The 25,195-nt window shown below is 41.4% G+C and overlaps 1 protein-coding gene across 1 annotated transcript in view; it reads left to right on the top strand.

Annotated features, from left to right (window-relative positions):
- Nucleotides 1-25,195, top strand: part of DCDC2 (doublecortin domain containing 2) — a 56,539-nt gene that overhangs the window by 24,004 nt on the left and 7,340 nt on the right. The window contains exons 7-8 of the mRNA XM_026048481.1: nucleotides 2,221-2,410; nucleotides 21,348-21,448. Coding sequence (XP_025904266.1) covers nucleotides 2,221-2,410; nucleotides 21,348-21,448 — 291 coding nt within the window. The remainder of the gene's footprint in view (nucleotides 1-2,220; nucleotides 2,411-21,347; nucleotides 21,449-25,195) is intronic.

Genomic DNA, 25,195 nt, shown 5'->3' with positions numbered 1-25,195 from the left:
ATATTATTGCAATAATGGCTGCTTTATTTTTATGGAGGCTTCCATAGCAGAGATCAGCTCTGCCTTGAGGTCTTTCCCACAATCCTTTTTAGTGATCACCGTGTATGTGCGTTTGTCTATTCAAAATAGGCACCTAAAGGAATAATGCCATAAAACCTATTGCAGGGAATGGCATGTCTAAATGCTTTAAGTCTGAAAAGCTCCTAAATGAGGTTCCCGTCCCAGGCATTGCCCTTTGCTCACGGTTAAAATACAGAACACGGATTTCCACTGCCTTCTGTCCTGTTTTTATATGTGTACAGAATGAGCGCACTCTGCATTTAAAATTGTTTTCAATCAAAACTATCCTTTTGCACCGGTTTTGCACAAGCGCAATTTACTCTGTGAGTAACAAGACAGCGGAGAGTCACACTCACAAGCTCGTTATAATTGTGGTAATTGACCCTGTCCTTCCACAGCGTGCAAAACAAAACCCTGCAGCGCCTAAAGCAAATAATAAAATATTCAAGTCTCTTTTCCATTCTGTTGAAATGCAGTGGAAGATAAAACATCAGTAAAGAATAGTTGCAAGTGATGTTTATTTGCTTTTATAATACAAGCTTTACAATTCAAGTGTTTTGAAAAAGAGCTCATTATTATCTGTCTTAACTATGAGAAGAAGAGACAAGAAGTTTATACCTATACAGAAAAATATTTGATATTAAGGTTTATCCCTAGGGCTTGTAATGAAAGACAGTTGCCCAAAGATTTGACACATTGATAACAAGGAAACTTCAAATTTAAGGAGGTAGGAATATGTACTGTTGCTCGCACTATCTAGTGCAACTCTTAGACCGAACTGGTACAGATCATGAAATTGTCTTTCTTTCCATTTAGTATCTACATTTCCCATTACAATTGCTTGGAAGTAACAATCTGTGTTTTGAATCTTTAGGAATTAGAAGAAGCCAAAATATGGCCATTTCCTCTTTTTTTTTTTTTTTTTTTTTTTCTTCTTTATACAGAAATGATCAATTAGAAATAGTATTTCAGTAAGTTATTTTAAATTATTTTAAAATGGCTCGGGTTGTTCATAGGGTTGCACTGCGTGAAACAACCAAGTAGGAGGCACCTACCTGCCCTTGGTGCTTTCGCCCAGCCTCCAGTGTGGGTGGCCCGGGTTGGGAGCTGCTGGCCTCTCTCCAGGAAGGAGAGAAGGAGGGAAGGAAGGAGGGAAGGAGGGAAGGAAGGAGGGAGCCCTGTGGGCAGCTGGACGGGCAGAGCAGGCTGCCTGGCCCCAGTGAGGGGCAATGGGGGGGTTGTGGCTGTGATCCCTTTCTGCAGCCTAGCAGTGGAGAAGCAGTGCTAGGTTTGATCCAGCTAATCTTGAAGTTGCAGAGAAAGGTTGGTGGAGTATTAACGATTAAAGCCTGTGCCAATTAGATAATATTTTGTTATCTTGTGGAATCAGGAAATGGATAATGAATGGAATGCCCCCATGTATACTTACAGTCAATGTCTGCTTTTGTGGCATGGGTTCCTGTGAGAGTCTCATAAGCTTGCCTGGTAGTTTTGCTTTTTCTTCTGTAAATTACTTTTGGGTCGATTGGTCTTTTTAATTTGCTGTTGTAAGTCCCTGGGAGAAGACAGAGATGGAATTTGTGGTTCTGTTTCCAGATACACAGAAGCAGAAGCGGAGGAACAGGCTGATTTCTTTGGAGGTGACTCGGAAGCGCCCTGTTTCCTGGCCCCTTCCTATGTATCCTCGTGCAGTCAGTGTCCTGCCACATGCTGACTCTCATCCCCTCCTAGACATTTTTGCCACTTAGCAGATTAATACCCTTGTCTCAATTGCTCAGGCAGTGAATCTTTCACAAGTCACACACTTTATTCATATCTGGTGGCTTTCTACACATATACATAAATGAAATATATGCCACATACACAGATTAATCTAATGTTTCTTTTTGTTAAAGGAAGCATGTTTTCTTGTAATAAATGCATTATTTTCTCTTGATAGTTGTTATATGGTCTGACTGATTAAACAATTATTAACCTCAACAACTTGACCAGACAGTGCAGTTTTCTGGATTCTTTTAGATTTCCTTTAAGTGTACTGATTGTATTTTTTTTTTAAATACCTGATATTAAACCTTAGATATTAAAAATCTGAAGTAATATGACATTTAGAAAGAAAATTGTTCATATCCATCAGTGATTAACATGACCAATTCTTTCCAGGGAAATGATCGACAATCTAAATCTACCACTGGATCCAGTGACCCTGGAGAAAACAGTTCCTCGCCTCAGCCTCCAAAAAGGAAGGACAAAAGAAGCCAGAAACAAGAGGAGCCTCACTTCTCCAGCAAGTCTGCAAGAGTGAAACACACAACAAGAGTAGCAGCTTCCACAGCAGTCCTTCAGGATAATGGTAAGTATGGAGATATTTTTTTTTATAGCATAGTGATTTTTGAATTTCCTTTAAACTGCCTGGAAAAATATACTAGTGCAGTATATTGAATTGTCCATTTACTTTGGCTGACTTAATTTGTAAGAGTAGTTTTTGCCTGGTGAATGTACCTACGCACCCGTCCATTTACATACAGCAGGAGATGCTGTTAATACTCCTTAGAAGTTAAGTGAACTAGTACAGTTGTATCCTCATGCTTTTGATGGAAGTTTAATCTGTAGAAAATACATTTTGACCGTTTTGCCACTTTTCGTACTCTAAAACGGTGTAGAAAAAGAACTGCTCTGTTCAAAGGGCCCCTCGCCCTCTCTGAGGGCCCTGGCTGCCTGCCTGGTTCTGTGCAGCAAAGTGACCAAGCCCTGCAGGAACAGTGTGAGCACCCAAGTCCATCAACCAGCCCCTTCAGAGGCTCACCATGCAGCATTGCTGCTGGAGGCATTTGCTGATTTTCTCTCCCACCAAGCCAACAATTGAGAAATTTAGTCAAAAGTGTTTTCTTTGAGACATTGCTTGTCTTATCCTGTGATGGGATTTCTTCTCTGCACCCTGACCTCTTTTAATGGCTGGAAGACTGTCCTCCAACTGTGGATGTTGCGCTTGTGCCAGGATGGCTATTTTCTTCTCATTAGCAATTGTTCAAAAAGTCACAGGGTAACTAATATCTGTCAGTAGAAATATATTATGCTTTTCATAGCATTTGACATTTTTTCACACAGCTAGTTAAGTGTTAATTATTAAGTGTGTAGTAACCAATTATGGCTTAAAACATGGGAATGCTGCACCCAGCAGCATGCGTTTGTGCATCTGTGTTTGGCTGGAATAGTGAGTTGTAAAATGTACGATTGTACTGTCTGAGGCAGGGGAACATTTGTTAGTCTCAGTTTTAAAAGGCCAGTGAAGTACAATATAGAATCTTCCGTAATATCATGCCTTTATTTAAAAAAATTTTAGAAGGCTTTTTTGGGTTGTTTTAGTGTTGATCCAAATACCATGCTGTCCTTTTGTTGATAAGTTGGCATAATTTTAGCCAACTTGTTTTGAGTCTAGTGTTTTTTCTTGCTGAAGAATGACAGTTATATTATAATGAAAGTGAGGGGAAGCAGCGATCTCCTTTATAACTCATTAAATCACTAAATAGCAATGTAGTTCTTTTTCTAGATATTATCACAGTACAGTCTTGGGTTTTTTTTTTCATCTGCCAGTAGGTAACTCTGGGAAATGCAAGTGCAAGTTTCCTTAAGAGAGCTCTAAATTCATATCCGATCTCATCTTCTGTCCAGGGTATGGCACTGCTCTAACCTCTACTTGGGGCTGGAGAGATTGCAGATCTCTTCTATTAAGGATAACCAGTATATAAAACTTTTTTTTTTTCCTGGTAGATGTAAAGCCAGCATGTTAATTTAAATAGTCTTGTTTATTTATTTATTTATTTATTTACTTCCTAAGGATTTTTGTAAGTAAAATGCCACCAGACGTGCACTGCAAGCAAGTGGCCCCTGATTGCCAGGGCAGGAGAAACCTGGTCTTGGGCTTTGCTGACCTTGTGTTATCAGAGGTGTCTGCTTCCCAGTGGAGGGAAGGCTACTGGAAGCAGAGACAGCTTTCCCTCTCCTGTTAGCAGGCCGTGACTGACAGACATATCTTACTACTTTAGCAAATGGCAGGCAAACATGGGGGAGAAACTCACCTGCCCACAGCTCACGTTATTGCTGCTCCACGTGCTGACAGAAGTGCTTGGGAATCCAACAAGTTTCCCAGAGAAGCGGCTGCTCATTGCTCCTGCTCCGCTTTTCCCTGCTCTGTGAGTCTTGCATAGGCTGGAGAGGCTGCTTGAGGCAGCCAGCGCTCTCCTTTGAGCCAGCGCTGTCGCTGGGGAATCTCCCTGTCCCTTCCTTGCTCCTCTATCGAAGCTGGCATGAGGACCTGCTCGTGGGAGTGGGCATGGGGGTGTCTGCTGTTTCACAGCTCTGCTCCTAGCTGGCCATGCAGGCCGGCGCAGAGGGAGATGGTGTAGGAACCTCCATGGGTGGGATTGACACGGCAGTGCGAGATGAGCAGTGCCAAACGCGCGGTTCTGGTGGAGCAGCATCCCTGCTCCTGGAGGGTCTGCTGCTCAAGGAGGTGGGTCAGTAGTAACTGCTTTAGTCTTGCTGTAGTCAGTAACATAACTGCTGTAGTCAGTGGGAACTGCTTTGTTTTGCCATGAACCGCAGCGTCTCACGCTCCTGTAAGTCTTTAGGGCAGCTGTGGTGAAAACAGCACACTTGTCACCACCTATGGAATTACTTTTCCCTAAATTCCCTAATATTTGTCCAGCCAGATCTGGATGAAGATAGCCCAGCAAACAGTTACTTGGAGATTCTCATCAGGCTCATTCTTGTCTAGGCTACTAAATCAAACTGATTTTCAGTACTACTTATGTTTTAACAAGAGATTAATTTTTATTACTTAATTTCTCTCTCTCAGATTTATTTTCTGGTCAGCTTAAATGTATTTTTTTGCCATATGATTCAAACTAAATTTCTTGATGTTTTACTTTTTTCCCCTTTCTAGCTCCCATTTATTTTCTGGCATTTTGCAGTAGGTATGACATGATATTTTTTATCAAGGGCAGAATTAGGATGTCACGTTTGCTGCATTTTGCTTTAAAAGCCTCAGTAATGTTAGCTAATACCCTGTATTCATCATTTCATTTGAGCAACTGTGTGCAGATGTTCGGAGACTGTCAGCTCTCAGTGGAATGCTTTTCCTGCAGCATTTTTTCTATATAAGTGGTTTATTACACAGCAATCATTCAAAGGGTGCACGGAGCACTGCGGAGTGATCCCAGTCGTCCCTTTCCTTTTCTTTAGTCATTTTAGACTAAATAAGTGTAAGGAGGAGGCTCTGTGCCTCTCAAATTCTACTGTGTTGGTCTGTGAAAGGGCTTACAGCATTGCTTACTGCAAAACTTTTCATCCTAGCAGCCAATTAATAAATGCATCTGAACCATGTTTTGAGCTAGATGGGACTCTCTGTGCGAGGAGGCAGTTCAGCCTATTCCCTGAAGGCTCTGGGCTGAAACAGGCAGGTCGAGATCTCTCCCTTTTGGCAAGAGTTGATCCTGTTGGCAAAACACCTGAGATTTCTTTTGGTCCATTGAGGCAAGAGCTGGGTCTTACCCTTGAAAGAGAAACAGAATCGTCCCCCTGGGAGCAGGTTTCGGTGCTGGAGAGGAGGCCCTGCGCTATCAAGGACGTGTACACCTACTGTGGGACACGTCATCCAGAGAGGACTCCATACAAGATGTTTCATGTGCAACTGGTACAGATGTGGCACAAAAATGCAGAGAACTATTTCACAGCAAAATAAATAATGTGACAGAAAAACCTTCATCTGTTTCATATCAATAGTGAGCACTGAGATGTACCTATAGAATTGTCAGTGCTGCCTAACACTGATCGCTTTCAAATTGAGTGCTTTAATGTGCTTTGTGTACATTTCCCTAGGACACAATAATGCCTTTTGGAGACACAGGAAATATCTAGATTTATAGCTACAATTGTTTAAATTTACCCTCATTCTTGAAAATCTCTGGAGGTAGCATTTCTTTTCTAAAATGATTTTTTAAAATTATTAGTGTGACGAGCGTTTTGCAACTGGAATTATTATCGAACAATAATAATATTGAGAAGTAGGTTGTATGTTACTTAGATAATAACTTTTCTTTTTTATTGCATGTGGATAGTTCTTTTTTTCCCATTATTAACTCCTACAAACGTAAAAGAGGAGTTGATACAATGCCATGTTTCGTAATCAAAGTCAGTGCTCATGTGTTCCTTTTCCCTGCTCTTTCCCATGTACTTGAATAAATGGTAGGTTTCTCTCTGGAGCATCAAAGGCACTAGGAAATCAAAATCTCTGCATGTGTGATATGAACGTGTCTTAAACTGCTCTTGCAGATTTTTTTTATTATTATTTTGCTTGTATTTGTCTGTCTTGGAGGTTCTGGCACTTGCAGGCAATTTGTGGGGAAGAATGGGAACTTGTGAAAAATCAGAACTCCCAAAAGAGATGGTACAAAATATCTTACATCAAGAAGAACATACACTTGTGTTCCTCTAGATGGGAAAGAGATCATGATATTCTGACAAGGAAGAAGAGAAACTCTGTGCTGCAGAAGGCGACCTTGGTCATCACTGGTATGAACATTTCACAGGCACTTATATTGTGTGTTTGTGATGGAACTGTCCTGTTTCTTGAAGACTTCTGGATACATAGCTGAAATGCAAGTCTGAATGTTAGTTTCTGAACTTGTATATACTTCTCTGTCACTGATCTCATAAAGGTCAGTAACATCCCTCTGCAGCCTCACAGACTCTGAATTCCAGCATTTGGAAGTCTCAACACCTCTCATTTAGCAGTCTCAGGGGCAGCTGTTGAATCTTTGCAGCCCTGATTCAGCTGAGCATCAAACTCTTCATGTGAAGGCTTTAGTCCTGTTTTCTATAGGACTGACCCATTCTCTATTCGAGTCAGTGGGCAGAGTCATGCAGCTGACGAGCGGGAGATTGGAAATGCAGTCTCACTTGTGTTGCTTTAACCTATCTATATCAATACCAAACATATCAATACCAAAGCTTAAATCAGGCAGCTACCTGTGAAACACTGAAAAAAAAAAAAACCCAGAACACAAATATTTTGAGCAGAAGACTACTGTAAACAGTGGGCATTGATTGCCTTCTGGATCAGTCCCATCCTGCAGTGACCAAGTGGTGAAAGCCTTGCCCCAGCAAGGGAGTCTGCAATCAGCTCTGGCGCTGTTCAGGAGCTCCATTTTAGCCATTATAGGTCAAAGGATAGATAAATTTTCAGTTTTTTTTTTCAAGTTTCTGTTTGGTTTCTGGGTTTCTGGTTGTTTTTGGCCCTCATTTTTTCTCACAAAGCATCCTGTGCTGGCTTTATCGAAGGCAGGATACTTCAATAGCTGAAGCACGGGACTGCTCAGGGGCAACAGTTTCTACCGTGCTGCCTGTAAGTTGTGATTTTTAGAAAATCAGATTCAAAACTGGTTAAAAACTCACAATGGTCAGAGCATTTATTTTTATTTTTGCAAGAAAAGTGTGGCAGTTTGCACGTGGCACAGACAGGAATGCATGAAGTTGTGTCTTCCTTTCCCCTCTATCCCTCTAGCTCTCTGAAATGAGGCTTTTAGTACCTGATATAAAAGCATTTTCTTCTTCCATAAGAGCACAGTAACAGTCTGACTCCCCACAGGAAATTTTTTAATGCCTTTTCACACTTTCCATGCTGTGATATCCTTGCAGGAGCTGATAGGTCTTCTTATAAGGGGTAAACCATAGGAAATTATTTATGGAATTCTAGCAGTAATTTAGAAACGCCAACATTAAATGTACTATTAATTTATGATTGTAGAATACTGGTAAATCAATAAACTTTTAAGGTAGAATAAGGATGTGAAGTCGAAGATACTCTCTTTCCTAAGCTCTTGACTTGCTTCAAGTTAATTATTTAGTAGTGATGATTGTTGCCAGTGTCTAAGTATGCTGCTGTCTAAATACGTAGATGAGTGTAAGCTTTAGATGTTGTGATTAGTCTTTTTGAGCACAAATGTGCATATATTTACATCATGATGCATACATTACATTTCAGGCCTCCTTTTGAGTTTTCCAGAGGCGCTGAGTCAGTTCTGTGCACACATCCGCAGAGGGGATGCTGGGACGTGAGCTGGTTCATGAACATCTCCACTCCTCTGCCTCACTCTGAGCTCCTCCCTGAGCTCAAAGCAAGCCAGAGCTTGCCTTGCTTTCCATTAATTTGTGGCTCAGGAAAAACCTTGTGATCGTCATCAGCTCTGAAGTGTAGGATCCTCATACTGAAAGGTGCTCCATAAAAAAGGTGCTTGTAAGAAGAGGTGTGGGATTCTGCAGATTAGACATGGGATCTTAAGTCAAGATGAAGCACTAGCAAAATGTCCAAACTTCAGAACATGCCTAAGTGTTTTTTTATTTATTTTTCTACCAAGTAGCATGTCTGTGTGCGCTTATCTTTCTAAACATGATGTCTGAGTTTCATTTCTTTTACTGAGACTCTGGCATCTGCTTGCTCAGTGTCATGGTCATGAAGAGGCTCAGTCCATCATGTTGCTCTGTCTTTGGGAGACTTGCTTATGTGGTTTAGGTGAAGCAGATGCATATGGGTTTGGAAGCTCCAGCCTTTAAACACATTCACCCTCTGCAGATGAAGCATAAGAATGCTAAATCTGTAGTATATATAAATCATCTGAAAAACACAGAAGTTCCTTTTGTGCTACTATTTAGTATTTAATGGTGGTTTTCACAGTTATGGTCTTCTTTATATCATCATTTAACCATGTGGATCCAGCAGTTTGCATTTCATACAACACAATTCCAAGAACAGAACTAAAAGCTAACGTGAAAACCTCATGAAAATACATCATTCCTAGCTGTATGGATTACTCGTGGCTGCTGTATCTTTCACAGAGACATACTCTATCACATAAATTATTTAGCAGGTATGTAATCATAGGAGTGCGTCTGTATTAAATGAGAGAATCTATTAATGTCAGAGATATGGGTATAACAGATTTTTAAAATAATATATAAGCCAGGCCATGTAAAAGCCTCTGATCTTTGAGGTGATGTGTGTAAATGTGGGCCAGTGGTACCCTAGTGCTGCAGTCATCTCCATCAGTTCCTGAGCAGTGATGTTGCTGAGGATGCTTTTGTCTCTCATAAAGTACACTGTTTAAAACACTTAAAACACACATACTGCTCAGATGAAATGGCTGGAGAAGTACGTGAATATCCTGTCATTTTAACAGGGTGGTGTGAATGTGCCATTAATGCGAGATGAGCCTTTTTGCATTTAGTTATTTTTCTGTCCTGAAAGAAGTATTTTTAAAAGGACAATCGTTAGTAACGTTGGCATTTAAATAGTTCCTGGCTGACATTTGAAGGTTCTGGAGCTGAATCAGACTTAATGGAGAGGATCAGATCAGTGAGAAGGAAAACACTGTGTAACATGCATTACTATTACCAGTACCTGCAACACGCTCGTGTAATTAAAGGCAGGAAGGAGACCAGGCCCGTGTAGGCCACTTACTTCCTAATGGTCCCGTCAGTGTTTTCCAGGAGCAGGAGCATTGCCTGGCGAGCCGGTGTTGGTGAGAGCGGCGCCTCCTGCCGCTGGTGTCTCCTGCAGTGCCACGGAGGAGCGTTGTGCCCGCGTGTGAACCTCTGCGGTGCTTGGTTGGACTGTTCCCGGGCCTTCCCAGAGCCACCTTTCCCTGGGTATCACCCTGTGATACCTCTCCAGGACCCTCTGCCTGCTCCCCACTCCTTTCACTGCTCTTCCCTCTACTCTTTCCACCCCTGTCTTTTCTCTGCTTGCGTTTTCTTCCCTCTCGGTCCACATGGACCTGGTTTGCCTGGCTGGTCCTGGTCTCTTTCTGTTGCTTTTTCCCTGTCCCTCACTGTTTCAGCAGCTTACTGGGGAGCTCGAGATCTTCCTCCTCCTTTAACCAGCTTGGGAGCAGAGCTGATGTGCCACCCTGTCCGGGGACCATCCTCCTCCTCCTCCTTTTGTGCCAAGCCATGCTCAGCTTTGGCGCAGGTGGTGGCCCGTGCCACGGGTTTGAAGAGCAGGCTTCTCTGCAGGCTCTGTGCTCTTCAATGCGCCTCATTACTTTAGGAAAATTAAGGTAGTTTTCTTTATTAAAAGAGATAATTTTCATGATTTAAAAATAAGAATTTTTCTCTGGCCTTTGCACTTTATGCAAGTCGTAACTCCTAGCTCTGGAGCTTTCTCTTCGACTGAATTGTAGCTCCCCGTTAAGACATGAATGTGCAATAGAACTCCTTTTTTCCTAATAAGAAGTTACTCTTCTGAGCATATCTGTTAAATATATGCCCCAATGCTCTTTAAAAAGTTCTTGCCTGTACCCTTGTGGTCGATTTATGGATTACGACCTTTTTAAAGCAAAATTAATTTTCTGTGCTATTGCTGGGTACTTAGTATTAAAGCAGTGTGACAAGAACTCACAAGTGCAAAGAATATTGTTTTTTTGCATTTTAAGTATTCAGTATAAGTTAATGTGAGCACTGTGCTACAGCAGTGGGACAAGAATCCTTAATTCAGTTAAAAGGAGAAAAAAAAAGAAAAACAACAGGCACACTGTGGGCAAATTTCATTTAAAAAAGAAAGAACTGTTGGTTAATTTTAACAAATATGCTAACCACTTCCTTGGAGTTAATGTTTAAAGATGCTGAGCTTTGAGGTTTCAGAGTAGACAGGAGTTACTATGGTTTACATCAGCACCAGACCTGAAGTTAGGCCCTGCTCTTCATGGCTGGGGCGCTTGTGGCTGTGCTACCCTGGGCTTATTTGCTTTATTCACACATGTGCTACAGCCTCATCCTGTCCCCGTTAGGTGTAAGTGGGCCGTAACCTGCGGGAACAGGGTAGAAGAAGCCAGAGGGCAGATGAGGTTTGGACAGATCAGACTAACAAGGGTGCAGGGAATTCCTTTTCCATGTTTTTTTTTTTTTCCTTCTGTTGTTTGCAATGCTACTCCACAGTTTGAAGACTGCAGTTAACATCTCAGCCATCTGCAGTGGGCTCTTGCTCTGTGTATTAATGCAAGCTTTTCTCCTCCTTCTCCTAATGTGCATGCTCCTAGTCCCCTGAAATGTCTCCCCGTCGAGAGCCATCTCTCCCTCTCTCTGCCCCTGTTGTTCCTTTACCTGTGGGTGAGATGGGTCCTGCTGCGGTTGTGTGGGATTGAAGTGGGAGAAAAAGCCCCTCAAAAGCCAGTAAGAGGCATATTTTGGTCTGCATGAAGAGCAGAACAGGAAACCAATATTGTAAATTCAATTAGTTGTGTTATTTCATCCAAACTTTGTTAGAAGGATGAGGGCTAGAGAGTTAGCTAGAGACGTGGCAGGTTTCTTCCCGGTTCACGTGTGCCTTCAAAAGCACCTGAGGAGCTTGGGTGGCAGTGAACGAGCAGGCCTACCCTCACGTTCCTCCTACCTTGCACCCAAGCACGGAGCCGGAGCCGGGTCTGCGCTGCAGGGTGAAGAGTGACACGGGGCAGGTGCCAGCCCGTGCCAGCACAGCCCCTGCGCATCGGCCTTGCTCGCCCTTGCCCGCGGCGCTCCTCGGGCTAAGAGCATCCAAACTCTGCGGAGCAAGGGCGAGACGAGGAGCCAGCCCTCGTGTTCTTGGCCTCACCTTTGCCTTTGGTCTCAGGAAGTGTGAACGGGAGCAAGGAAAAGACTGCTTGATTTGCAGAAGCTGTTTTTTCCATCTTTTTTTTTTTCTGGGCAACAGGAAAGATGTGCTAAATGCTAAAGGCTTGATATCCATGGTACACTTGCAGACCCTAGTTGCTCCTGGAGAAAGTCACTGAAGGCAGGATGCACCTTGCCCTCCTCCTTCTGTGTGAGGCTTAATTGAGCCTGGGTTTCTGTGCTCCAGCAATCGAAGACAGAGGAATGTGTCTGTAAATACCCACTCTTTCAGTCCACAGTGGAATTAGAAACTGAGCTTAGACTAGACACCCAGCTTCGGGTGCATTACGTAGCATGTGACGATGCAACTCCTGCCTTGAACTTGGTTCCATTTTAGAGTTGTTTTATTCTGTGGATTCTCTTTGCTGCAAAGCCAGAATCCAGCTCCAGGAACACTCAACGGTGTGTTAGTCAGCAGAGCTCCACTGGCTACTGTGAAGGCACCTTGTAGCTTCTCGTTGGCCTTTTTAGAGTTATACCAAAGAACTGCTTGAAATTCAGAGGTTTAGGATAGGGTAAGGCAAGGAAATATTACATTTTACTTTTTTTTTTTTTTCTGCTCTGTGTGTGAGTGAAAGACTCTTGGCATTTTAAGTGGTTGCATTTGGTTCTCATTGATGCGAACTGAAGCTTTAATTGGAAACCAATAAACGGTACAGTGAGTTTACGCCTGCATCTTTTGGAGTGTATAGCGACAGACAGGAAATATTCTTGGTGGAAAATGTATCCCATCTTCCTTGTATCCCTACTTCCCTGCAGTAATGTGGAGTCTCCTGTCATCTCTTTTGAGTGTCAGACTGCTTGAAAGTGCATGTTTCCTGGGACTTAATGCCTCAAGAATTGTGTTGATAATGTATTTAAAAGCTTAACCTAAATTTCCAACAGAGTTTAGTTGAGCTAGCTATTTATTTTTAATCTACTCTTCTAATTTTTAATACACTGAGAGTTTTGCTGGCCTGCCATATGCATTACAACTGATTCATGTCATAGTCCTCTCGAATCAGGATGACTAAAGAATTACTTAGTTTTTTTTTTATGTTGGAAGCTCTTTTTGCAAGATTTAACTATGCCACTTTTTCAAAAAAAATCAGTAGTCTGCAAGCTGGCATTTCAGAATTTGTAATATATTAGTCATCCTGTTAATGTTGTGATTGAATTCATGTAGCACTGGTAGAAACATAAATAATATTGAATATATTATTTATAACAGTATCTACAATTGAAAATTTGAGGTTCTAAACCTTAGATTAGGTAGCTGTATCATTAGAACTTGGGTTTATTAAAGTGATACCAAGACCATATATAGTTTTCCTCACCTCAGTTTAAGGTTTAAAAAACTAATATTTTTTTGGTTTGCACCTGCTCTGTAAATAATACAGTAGGAAGATGAACAGGAAACCAGCAAATTCAGAACCTTAATAGAAAATTCCTGTAAGGGAACACCTGGATTTTTACAGCCTATTCCATTCAAATTTAGTAGTTTAATTGTGATCATATTGATAGTAAAGGAGCTCCCCGCTCCCTCAAGCAATGAAACCAGTCCTAGTGATACCAGAAGGTGCAGTCTGAGTTCTGATTGTGAATTGGAGAAGTATGATGTTGGAAACGGGCTGAGCCAGACCTAATTTTGAGTATTTCAGACCTAACTTGGAGTATCATGAGGCCTTCAAAGTTAGGAATCACTTCAATTTCCTGGGATTCCCATTGGCTAAATAAGGAAAGAAAGAGGCCAACCCATAAGTAAAAGGAGGCTGCCCCGAGCACCAGGTATGGCAGCTGTTGCTGGCACCACGCTCTGAGCTGCTTTCTGTGCAAGTGTGAACTTGCCAAAGAGTGTAAATCTGAAGGGCAGAGTATCAGCTGTGCATTCTGGGGTCAAGGTGTTATTTGCCATGTTTTCCTGCTGACAGCTTTTAGGATTAAAAAAATTATTTGTAGCTAAACCATAGAGGCACTAAACCATAGAGACTCACACTACATCGCTGCTGGGCTATCAAAGCGGGTAGAAACTGTGACAAAGGGAGATTCTCTTGTTCCTCCCTGTGGAGATTTTATAGGATTTAGAGGTTCATTCCTTGCACAATAGGAGATACAGTTGCAGTCAGTATTAAGAGTGAGAACCTTTATTGCAGGGTTAATCACAGTGTCCAAGCACCAGAGTCAGTATATACTAAAAGCAGCAGGAACCTACAATGACTGTAAACCTCCTTCTCCAAACACATGATGAATTTCTTTGTATTTGTCTTTTTTTTTTTTAACACATTAACACACTGCAAAACATAAAGAGCGCAAACAGTACTTGGCCATGGGGATGTTGCTTACTGCAGTGCAGGACTGAGCATCGGTGCTGCTGGGCTCCCCTTGGAAGGGCTGCAACGGGGCAGAGCAGGACAGGCCCTCCTGGGCCTCCCGTCTGCTTGGTGGCAGTCCAGCATGAGGGCCTGGGAGACGAAGCCCAGCATTAGCCCAGATTAGTGTAGATACACTAATGTATCGGTACCTATCATATAAACTGTGGTTTCTTCGCTGTTTTTTGGGGGAGCCTTTTGTATATGTAGATGATTAAGCTTTTGTTTGCTCTAACACTACCAGATTTCAGATCAGAAAGGAGACAAGGTTATCTTCTAGAAGCACCTTTTGCAGGTCCTGGTGAGGTAGCCTGATGTCAGCAACCAGTGGCGTGAAATCACATCAAAAATTCAGTTGGTTGTGAGGAGACAAGCTAATTGCTTAGAAACTTGAGACCACCTTTGTATTAGGTGAAAAAAATACATATTCTGTGATTCTACACATTTCTTGTATGTGTTACTACTAGTATCTTTTTAATTCCATCACTTTTTGGTAGTAGAAGTCACAGATTTGCACATTTGTGCACACACACACGTGCGCACACACACTTATAAACCCATCACTAAAGCATTGGCTTTAGTGACAGGTTTGTCACTAAATGACTTCTCACTGTAAATGGTCTTGAACAACAATGATACTTTGAAATAAAATAATAATAATAATAATAATAATAATAATAATAATAATAATAATAATAATAGAAAATCATGCTGTAGATAAGTGCATGTCATCCTTATCCCTCATAGCTATCTCTTAAATTTAATGAACTGCAGATTTTTTTGCATTTTGTTTTTAGTTTGATTTAAAGGTTTTATGAGGTAGCCTCTGTGGCAAGTCACATTAATTTATTTTTGTAGTCCAATTTACTTTCTTGCTTACATACAGAGTTTGCAGTTAATAAATGTGTCTGATTTCCATAAAATATTCAGGACAGGCCATTATTGCAATGATTTTTTTTTATCCCTACTGCTAAACTTCAATCAGCTTCAAATTCAAAATACATTAAATGACCTTGTGTGTTGTAATTTGTGCTTCAATAAATGTTATATAGTTAATGTTGGTTAGGAAAGGAGCTTATACTGGAGCCATTTACAATATATAGATTTCTTACCAGTTATTTCAATGTATAACTCATTTACTATGTTTAATTTTATTTATCAAAGCATTTTCTGGTGAGGATAACCTAAAATACTGAATGGCATCAGACACAAAATGATCTTTAGCTAAGGTTTGCTCAAATTTATACGTGCACTGATTCCTACCTTCTGTCATTAGGTATTGAACTGAGTGACTGGACAGTGTGGTGAATATCTGGGTATTTAGAGGATAGATGAGGTGTGTTCAGGTGAAATTATGCTAGTCACACTGTTTGGACATTTACAATTTTGTCGTTGCTGATTAATGGATCTGTTCTGCACCTATTAGGGAATTAGCCAGCAGCATAAAACAAGGAGAAAATAGGTCTGTCCGGTCAGTGCAGGGCTCTCCTTTCCACAAGTGAATCTTAGGTGCCTTAAAGCCAGCATAGCTGGTCTGATTAGGGGATACGAGGTAACAGTAAAGAAGAAAATCCTTGGCAGCTGGGGTTTGTATCTGCAAGAAGCAGTCTGACATTGCCTTTAATGGTATTGATTTTATTTTTTCACTGACAGCCATGTCACGGAGATGGAAAGGTAATGGATAAATATTGCCCTCTCTTTTCTTATCTTCCAAAAAACCAGCTCAGGACTCAGGCACTTACATTTATGAAACAGCCCTGGCCAGGCAGAAAATTGATCCTGACTCTCTGTGCCTTTATCCTAAGAAAAACCCTACAAATGTCCTCTGGACCTGATTTCCAAAGAGCTAGCCCTTCTGTCTGCTTAGGGCAGGCAGAGCTGGTTCACCACATTTCTTAAAAACGCTAGACACCTCTCTTTGGTAAAGCTGTCAACTGTGCTGCATGTGCTCTTTCCCAATAACCTGCTCAAGGCTTTTGGGAATTGAGAGCTTGGAATAATCTAGAGTCTTGCCAGATTTCACAGGTCTGTCTTTCCATGCAATTATGGAGAAGAAGAAGAGTTGATGCAGAGCACAGCTCCTGAGGAAGCTCCCACAGGAAAGCACTTGCTGTAGGAATTTTTTTCCCAGACCGTATAGCCTCCATCCAGAATCATACTAAATGCTATTCACTGAAAAGAAGAAAAATATTCCAGAAAACAGGAAAAATATTTGTCTGAATCAGCTTTTTTTTTTTATTGTTGCTTTTTGTAGCACATTAGAACTAGTCTATGTAGAACAAATTCAACTCTAAGTAGGTACTTAAAAATGACATTTCACTTCAGACTTTCCTGAAGGAAAAATCCTCTCAGCAGTTTAAACTGACACAAATCCCTGTTGGTTTATTCTTTCTTCTCCCTGTATCCATCCAGGCATCTGCTCTTTTGCTGCCTGTGATCTCTTTCCTGACAGTCTGCTGCACTGTTTCTTCCCTAATTTCCAGCAGTGTGTTTTCTTGCCTTTCTCTTTGCTCCTGCTCCATCTCTCATTCTTTTTATGCCTCCTCACATTATTGTGCCCTCATCACCTCCCTCTGTGACCATATCCTCTGGCCTCTGCTTATGCTCCTTCCAGTTGTCCAGGACTCTTGAGCTCCCTTTTCCTCTTATGAAACATTTCCTTCTCATCTGTCGGTCCATCTCATTCTCCCTCTTGCCTGAGCTACTGAACATGGCTCAGCTTTAAACTAATCAGAAATAATGGGAGATGGTATCTGTGTTTGTGATGTGACCTTATTTCTCTCTGCAGAGGGTACAAAGAAACAGTGATGGATTGTAGCTCAGACAGTGACTGGCAAAATCTGAAGAATTTCCCATCTCTTCTGGGAAGATACCTCAGGAAAATGCCCTCACATAAGATCAGGAGCCTCTCAATAATATTTTAGTTGGCTTGTTGACTGAAGCAGCACTTCATGTGGGAGGGAGAACTGAGAACCTACCTGGAAATAAATTCTCTGATGTGTACTTGCCAGCAAACAGAAGTGTAGGGGGACGTTTTGGTGCTCAAGGTGCCCCTGAATCCTTTGCTGTCATCATCTTTTACTCAACCTGGAGGAAGTGGACGGAGAAGACAACAGTTTGTCTGTAAGGCTTGGAGCCTAATATTTTCCTTTCTTAAGCCCTCTTTTGGAGCTCATCAAACCCAATCTTAGCATGACCCTGGTCTGTGGCCACAGGCAACATTCTGTTGCTTCAATTTGCAAGAATTTGCACAGAAGTCATTATTTGTTCTTGTATGAGGAGCATGTTTAATCTACAGTATTTTATGAACCATCTGAGGTAGATGTAAATGTTCTATCCAATGGAAGTGCTGGGAATTCTCTTTTCAGTAAGGTATAGAACTTTTTTCTAACTTTAGTAGATATTGTAATCTAAGCCTGTAACAGTATAGAATGGTGACTTACAAAAGTGTTATTTCATGTAATTTGTTAAGGTTTCTAAAATACCTTGGGTTTTTTTTCCTCCCTTAGAGACGTCTATAGAAACTGACTAATGAGACAGAGATGTGAAATATTGCATCAATAAAGATTTTTGTGCTTTTTTTTCTAAACTAAAAAGCATTTCTGAAATATTACCTATAAAATATGTAGCAAAAATATCCAGCATTTGCTTGGGAGGAGCTGAGTAGCTCTCTCACAGCACCCACAGTAGTGATGAATGACCCAATTTCTGATAACATCTTGGCATGGAATTATGTAAACAAAGAATATGTTGGACTTTCAGTTTTTGTACCTCCTCTACATATTTGTAAATTAACATGAAAACAATGTAAATATGTCTTTTGTCTAAAGTAGAGAGCAGCAGTGGTAATGGTGTTTTTCTTAATATACCTTTTAATCCAGTCACATTTTTGTACATCATTTTATACCTTTTGTGTTTCTTTTCACTTTTGGAACCAAGACAGGAAGGATACATGTCCTAATATAAGCCTAAGTTGATTCCTTGGCATTTCCTTTGAAAATTTGGGTTTGTTCCTGGATTGTCTGATGACTTTCCCATTTTTCAGATGGTGTCATTTTTTTTCTTCACCTGTTCTGGCACATTTCAGACTTAAGTGTTTTTCTGCCTTTCCTGAATATTAATGGTACATGTGTTTTGGGCATTTATCTTCAGCGCTTTCATGTTTGCACAGGGGTAAATAATTCATTTCCCTTTTCTTGTTGATTTCCTTATTTCTTTAAATATTTTTCCTTTTCCAACAATAAATCTTTTATTGCATCTCTTAGAAATCAACTAACGATCTCTTCTGTCCTGTACCTTTGAAATATGTTATTCTGTTAATGACTTGTTTTCTGCAGAGAACATTGCTGTTCTGAAAATGAGATGATTTCCCACTTTGCCTGAGGACACTGTCCTTGAGATATTTGGAGGCTGTTGTGCTCATTACCCCTTCCTGCTGTAGCCTGCCCTGTAGTTTCAGCACTTTCCGTAGTTTCTATCCTATGGAAGGGGAGAAATGCTGTTCTTTAGAGTGCTTTCTGTATAAGACATGCAATAAATGGCAGTATCCTTGGTAGGTGCTAGATCTCCTTCCATTTATGACCACCTTTGGGAGCATACTGTTGATAGAAAATGATTAGGGGAAAACTCAGGGAGATTTCACTTTTTGCATATTGAACCCCTCTATTACTAGGTTCTTGGGAATAATCTCCTGAACAGAAAGTCAGTTGCATGATCCAGCTAGAAACTTATTTTCTCCTCTCCTCCCCCATGCTCCTGGTTTTATGATTAAGATTTGTGAAGGGTTTTGGTTTTTTTTTTTTCAATGTAAAAACATTCTCCCTGTGTTGACTTCAGTTGCTGAGTGACTCAACGTAGCCCTTAGGCAGATGTGCACTTTTAAGGTGGTTTAAAATCGACAATCAGCTCTCGGGATGAAATCTGTAGAGTTGGCCTCCTCCACCAGGACATGTTCATCTTTTGCCCTGCCTGAAAGGAACCTGATGAATTACCTGTATTCTGCCTCTCCATTTCAAAATGTGAAATGACTTTCACTTACTAGTACCTGTACATGACCTGATAGTTGATATTTATGGCCATCTAAATAAATTTGACACCTTCCTCTTCATTTCAATGGTAGAGTATTTCTTGGAGCTTTGACTCCAGCGTAAACTCTTTCGTTGTTTCTCATCGTGTTGAGAAAGTGACTGGAAAACAAACTTTCAGACTAGTCAAAACTATAACTTCTTATGCAGATGGATTCTAATGGTAGATAGCTGCCAAGCTGGGTGGAGTGGCCGACACTCCAGAGGGCTGTGCTGCCATTCAGAGGGACCTGGACAGGCTGGAGAGTTGGGCAGAGAGGAACCTCATGAGGTTCAACAAGGACAAGTGCAGGGTCCTGCACCTGGGCAGAAATACCCCTAGACAGCAGGACAGATTAGGGGTTGACCTGCTGGAGAGCGACTCCACGGAGAGGGACCTGGGAGTCCTGGTGGACACCAAGTTAACCATGAGTCAGCAGTGCCCTCATGGCTAAGAAGGCCAATGGGATCCTGGCTGCATCAGGAGGATGTTGCCAGCAGGTCAAGGGAGGGGATCCTGCTCCTCTGCTCAGCTCTGGTGAGGCTGCACCTCGAGTATTGGGGGCAGTTCTGGGCTTCCCAGTATAAGAGGGACATGGAGCTTCTCGAGAGGGTCCAGAGAAGAGCAACTAAGATGATTAAGTGACTGGGACATCTCTCGTATGAGGAGAGACTGAGTGAACTGGGCCTGTTTAGCCTGGAGAAGGGAAGACTGAGAGGGGTGCTGATCAATATATATAAGTACCTGAGGGGAGAATGTAGGGAGGAAGGGGCCAAGCTCTTCTCAGTGGTGGCCAGTGACAGGACAAGGGATAATGGGTGTAAGTTGCAACACAGGAAGTTCTATCTCCATGTGAGGAAGAACTTCTTTATTGTGAGGGTGACAGAGCCCTGGCACAGGCTGCCCAGGGAGGTTGTGGAGTCTCCTACTCTGGAGGTCTTCCAAACTCGCCTGGATGCCGCCCTGTGCCCCGTGCTCTGGGTGTCCCTGTTGGAGCAGGGGGTTGGACTAGATGATCTCTGAAGGTCCCTTCCAACCTTAACCGTTCTGTGATGGTGTGATTCAGGATTTCTCTAAGTCTCTTGATTGTGTTTTTTCTACCTTCCCAGTGGTTCTGTGAATGGTTGCATGTTTTACAAGGCTGACAACTTTGTTTTGGTGTCAAGCACTGGAGATCAGTTTGCAAGTTCACATCCTTTTCTGAAGAACAGAGAGGCAGCCAAAGCAGCACAAATTGATTTTCCTTTCATGTCGTAATTGCTCATTATGTTTGATGTGAATACAATGGCCTAAGGCCAAGTGTCTTCCCTAAACAGATAGAGGGAGAGATGATTTGGACTAAAGCTCTGTGTTTTTAGTTTCTGGGTTCCTATCTGCTGGAGGCAATGGCGGGGAGCAAAATGCGTCCCCTGGAGGTTGGTCGTTTTCTGTATCAACCCATCTTCTCTTTCCTAGTTCATTAGTACTCAAGATCACTGGGATCCCTAGAGACTGCTCACACTTAAAAAAAAAAAGAAAGAAGAAAGAAAAAAAGTTCCTCAGACTAATGTTGATATAAAATCTTTGCAAATATGAGTATTGTTAGAGCCATTAACCTTATAAGCTGAAATTGTTCTTTACAGTCCTGACAAAGAGTTTCTGCTATAATTTCACTCGTATATGCTCGAGTGTGGGGGATTGTATTAATCCCAAATCCTTTTTTTTTTTTTTTTAATCTTTTAGTCTTGTCTTTCTTCACTGTGTTTGGTTTTGATTCATGGCTTCAGGTTTTTGCCGGTTTGGGAAGTGTTATTATACTATTTACAAGAGGATGTGAGTCATTGAGTATGGAGTCATTGAATTAGATATAGTAGTAGTAAGTTATTGTTGTAATGTATTAAATTCAGGTTCACTCCTGACCTTACTTAGAACTGAGAGAACTTCAGGGCTTTGTTCATTTTCTCTGTATATCTCCTTTCCCTTTCATGAGTGATGCAGGATATAGGCATTTGCAATTATAATGGAAAGGAAAGCAAATTGAGAATAGCAGGAGATTGAAAACTTTGTTAGAAGGATTATATGGGGAATGGTCTGTCACCTCTGAAACGTAATTGAGTGCAGTTCAGTAGTTGTACCACACAGTGTCACAATTTGACTTCACTTTCTATCACCCTGCATCTTTTCCCATCATAGATGAAGGTATTTACAAAGCTGGAGAAAAGCGATCTGAAATGTTGGGAGCAGTTGAAGTTCAAGAAGATGAAGATACTCGTGTAGAAGTTCCACTGGACCAGGTAATGATTGAGCTTTAAATAAATAGATTTTTTTTTTTTTGACTACAGGTCGTAGTTTTTCTTTCTTCACATTCTTTCACGAGCACAGCATAATTCTGTGGGGATGATTGTAACTGCTTAAAGATACAACTGTTTATAGGAGCTTTAGAGCATCTTCCCTTTTCTATTAGTCTGTCAGATACTGGTTTTGTTGCCATCACACATCACCTGCAGAACTGGTCTGACAGAGTCTCACAGAATAAGGGCTCCCTAACAAGTGGATTCGCTTGAATCACAGGTGATGGTGATTATGCTGGTGGAGCAGTGTGAAAGGATTATAGAATCAAACAATTCTGGTCCTGAATCACAAAAAGACATGGGTTTATTACGTTTTTTGTTTTGTTTTGTTTTTGTATTTTTAAATCCAGCTCTCGTATTTGAGCAATAGGGTATGTAGTTGGCCAACTGTTTCATCATATGATCGGGTGCAATAATTGTTGATGTGTTACAGACTTTTATGTGGTTTAACCCTTTATTAAATGAAATATTATGACCTGATATAATCCAGAAAATAGTAGCGTTTACAAACAAAAGGGAGTCCAGCACAGCAGCATTCTAAAATGTTTAATGTGCAGGAGCATCCAACACACAAGGAGATGCTTGGGGAACCGGGTTTGTTGAGCCTTAAAGGCTAAATCAGAGAAGGCAATTTCTGAACTTCTCTCAGCTTCTTTCAGCTGCATATGGAGTTAAAGAGAAGATGGTGCCAACCATTTCTCTGAGTTGCACAGAGAAAGGACACAGAAGTGGCCATAAGTAGAGATGTTTGATTGCGTATAAGGGAAAATATTTCCAAAGTAAGAGTTGTAAGCGCTGTCTTGCCTAGAAAGGATGTGAAATCTCTGTCCTTGGTGTTTTTCAAAGCTAGTTTGGACAAGGCAACCTCTGTGAACTTTGAAGTTTATCTTTCTTTCAGCAGTGAAGTGGCAGTAGCTGGATGATCTCTATAGGTTCCATCCAACATAAATTTTTATGTGGTGCTGTATTTGTTTATGACAGATTTCTTTTCAGTCCTGTAGTCAGTGTTCTGGTAACTTTACTCTGGCTTTTGTGTTTACTATTTTTTTAGAGTAATTTCAATTTGGGAAAAGAATAGTAAACAAGCTGTGTCTCCAGTCTTAAAGAGAAGTGCCTAGGGGGAAACTGGACAGAAGTTTTACAGCCTTATGCTGTGTTGTGATTTCTGCCTCTGTGTTATCAGTCTGTGCTTTAATGAAGCTACTTGTGACATTGACACTGTCTGGAGAAAGGTACCATATCAATCTGGAAAGACAAGTCAGGATCTCTGTTTTCGCTTTATTTTAGGCTGCAGTTTCTATATGGCATAATTGTCAGTGAGTGATTGCTTTGAAGGGGAAGGATTGTTGCTTAGCTGTTCTGCAGACTTTTGAAGACCTGTGATCCAAGTGATGGGAAAATGCAAGAGTGTGACTGATCCTGCTCCTAGTACAAGGAGTTGGGCAGCTCTGCCTTCTCACAGCAGGTACCTGCCTTAGAGAGCTCTGTGCCAAACACCACCAACTCCATCAGCCCTGCTGTTTGCAGTTGAGGAGGTGTAATAGGGTCTGCTGCTTGTGCTGCTAGCAGTGGTGTTGGGGAAGAACATTCCTCCTGTCTTCTTAATCTCCCTTTCTTACGGCGTCCTGAAGTGTATCCTGTCCAGGTCTTGGCTGTGTAATAATCAATTCATGAGATGGTTAGCCTGTTTATTGGCCTCTGTAGGGGCGTAAAGAATTCCTCTGGGAAGTGTAAATCATTTGCCAGTGTAAATTGAGTTGTCATGTCTCAGTTTTAATGTTGATTAAAGCTTATGAGATCCAAGAGCCCTAGAGAAGAGAGTCTTACCTCTCCACAGCGATGCTGTAGCACCAGCAGTGGGTCTGGCCCTTGCACTGGCAGTCTGGCCAGTTTGCACTGGCTCTGCTGCTGGTGACTGTCATCAGGGAGAGGAGAACAGTGATTTCTTCACTGCCAGTTCTGTACTTGGCAGACGTAGCTGTGATTGTCAATGCAGTTGCCATGAACATCCCTTGTGCTGATTGGCTTGCAGCGTGAGGAACTTGTGTGCAACCACCAAGCTCGCTCACACGGGCGCTCGTGTCGTCTGCAGATAGAAAGGGTTCAGGTGCTTCCACCTTGGACAGGGAACTATGTCACTCCTGGTGGCATATGTGTGTTTGCTCATGTATCAAACATCCATTTTATCCATAATTTTCTGATTTTTATATTTTCAGGAAAGTAAGGCAAAGCACACAAAGCACCAAAATATTTTCTCCTCACTGTTAATAACTCAAGCTGTGGTTTATTTCTGAGTTTTAGAACTACATACATAGGTTCCTGTACCATCTGGCAAGTAGACAGGCTGAGCAGCTCTACGTACACTTTATTCCAAAATACCGGAGGTTACTTAGACTTTGGAAACATTTAGCATTTTGCAGGAACAGATTCTTGTTAATGGCAGCTTTATATAGTTTACAAATCTGTGATGTAAAGATTTTTTTTGTAGCTTGTTCTTAGCTGAACTCAATTTGTGTTCCAGAAACATGAGACAGGACGGCCAGACAGTGCTCGGCTGTCTTGTATAATAGATAAATGTCTACATGCCAGTTTTCACGAGAACACTGAGACTTCTGATACACCATGATCGTTTTTATCAGCCACATAAGTGAGGTGGTGCTTAGTCTGTTGTTGTTGTTGTTGTTGTTGTTGTTGTTGTTGTTGTTGTTGTTGTTTGTCTGTCTTACCATTTGAAGTGCAGAGTTGAACAAATGCCAGATTAGCCATTAACTAAACTTTGTGTAGCGCTGGCTGCACACCCACTCATGTCTTATTCTGTAAAAATGCTGTCTGCCAGCCCAGAACACAGTGAAAGAGCAGGATTTGCTTTACTCTAGACTAGCTGACAGTTGCATTTGAACATCAAGAAGCAAAACTCAGTGTTTTGCCTAAAACCAAACCAGACCCTTCTGTTCTGTATTCTGTACCAAGGCTTCCAAATACAAAATGGATAATTTCTTCTTTTGACACGCAGCTTTACTCCAGTTTGGTTGTTTACCTCACTGTGTCAGCATCAGTGGAAACTGGTGGGAGACTGTGAAATCAGCCGTGCAAATAGCTGGGGAGCGGTGCCGCTTTCCTTGGGAGGTGTTTGCAGTTCTTGGTAGGAGGGAGCGAAAGAGTAGAAGTTTCATATTTGAAATGCTGACTAAATGTGTTACTTGCATCGGCTGTTAATAGTATAGATATGTTCCAGGTTGCCATTTTCTAAGATATGAGAATTTTCAGCTAGAAAAGCTTGGAGAAAAAACTATTACTTTCTCTTCAACTAAAATAAAGTTGTAAAGATGAGTAAGCGTGAGAATTATGAGCTGCAAAGTTGTTCAAGGAGTGCAGGGTCCCTAAGATGGAATTCAGGTGTATTACTGTGCAAACCTGCTTTGCCACGGGAATGTGGAACTGGCTACTAAGATATGTCATGAACAATTCATCTCAATTATTTGGTTTTCCTTCAGACCTGTCATCCCCATCTCCCTCTCTCTTTGGGGTGTGTTTATAAAGATGACTGGGAGTTAAATTTGTCTAATGGGCTGTGATTTGGGTGACTGTTTTGTATGGTTGCACTCCTGGTTCTCTCGCTAGCCATTTACCTTCCACTATTCCAGATATGTTCACTGGTTAATGCAGTCCTGATGCCACTCATTTTTCTGA

Source organism: Nothoprocta perdicaria, unplaced genomic scaffold (assembly GCF_003342845.1).
Source record: "Nothoprocta perdicaria isolate Ctin4 unplaced genomic scaffold, notPer1 scaffold_542, whole genome shotgun sequence".
Classification (NCBI taxonomy): Eukaryota; Metazoa; Chordata; class Aves; order Tinamiformes; family Tinamidae; genus Nothoprocta; species Nothoprocta perdicaria.
This window is presented reverse-complemented; position numbering and strand designations above follow the sequence as displayed.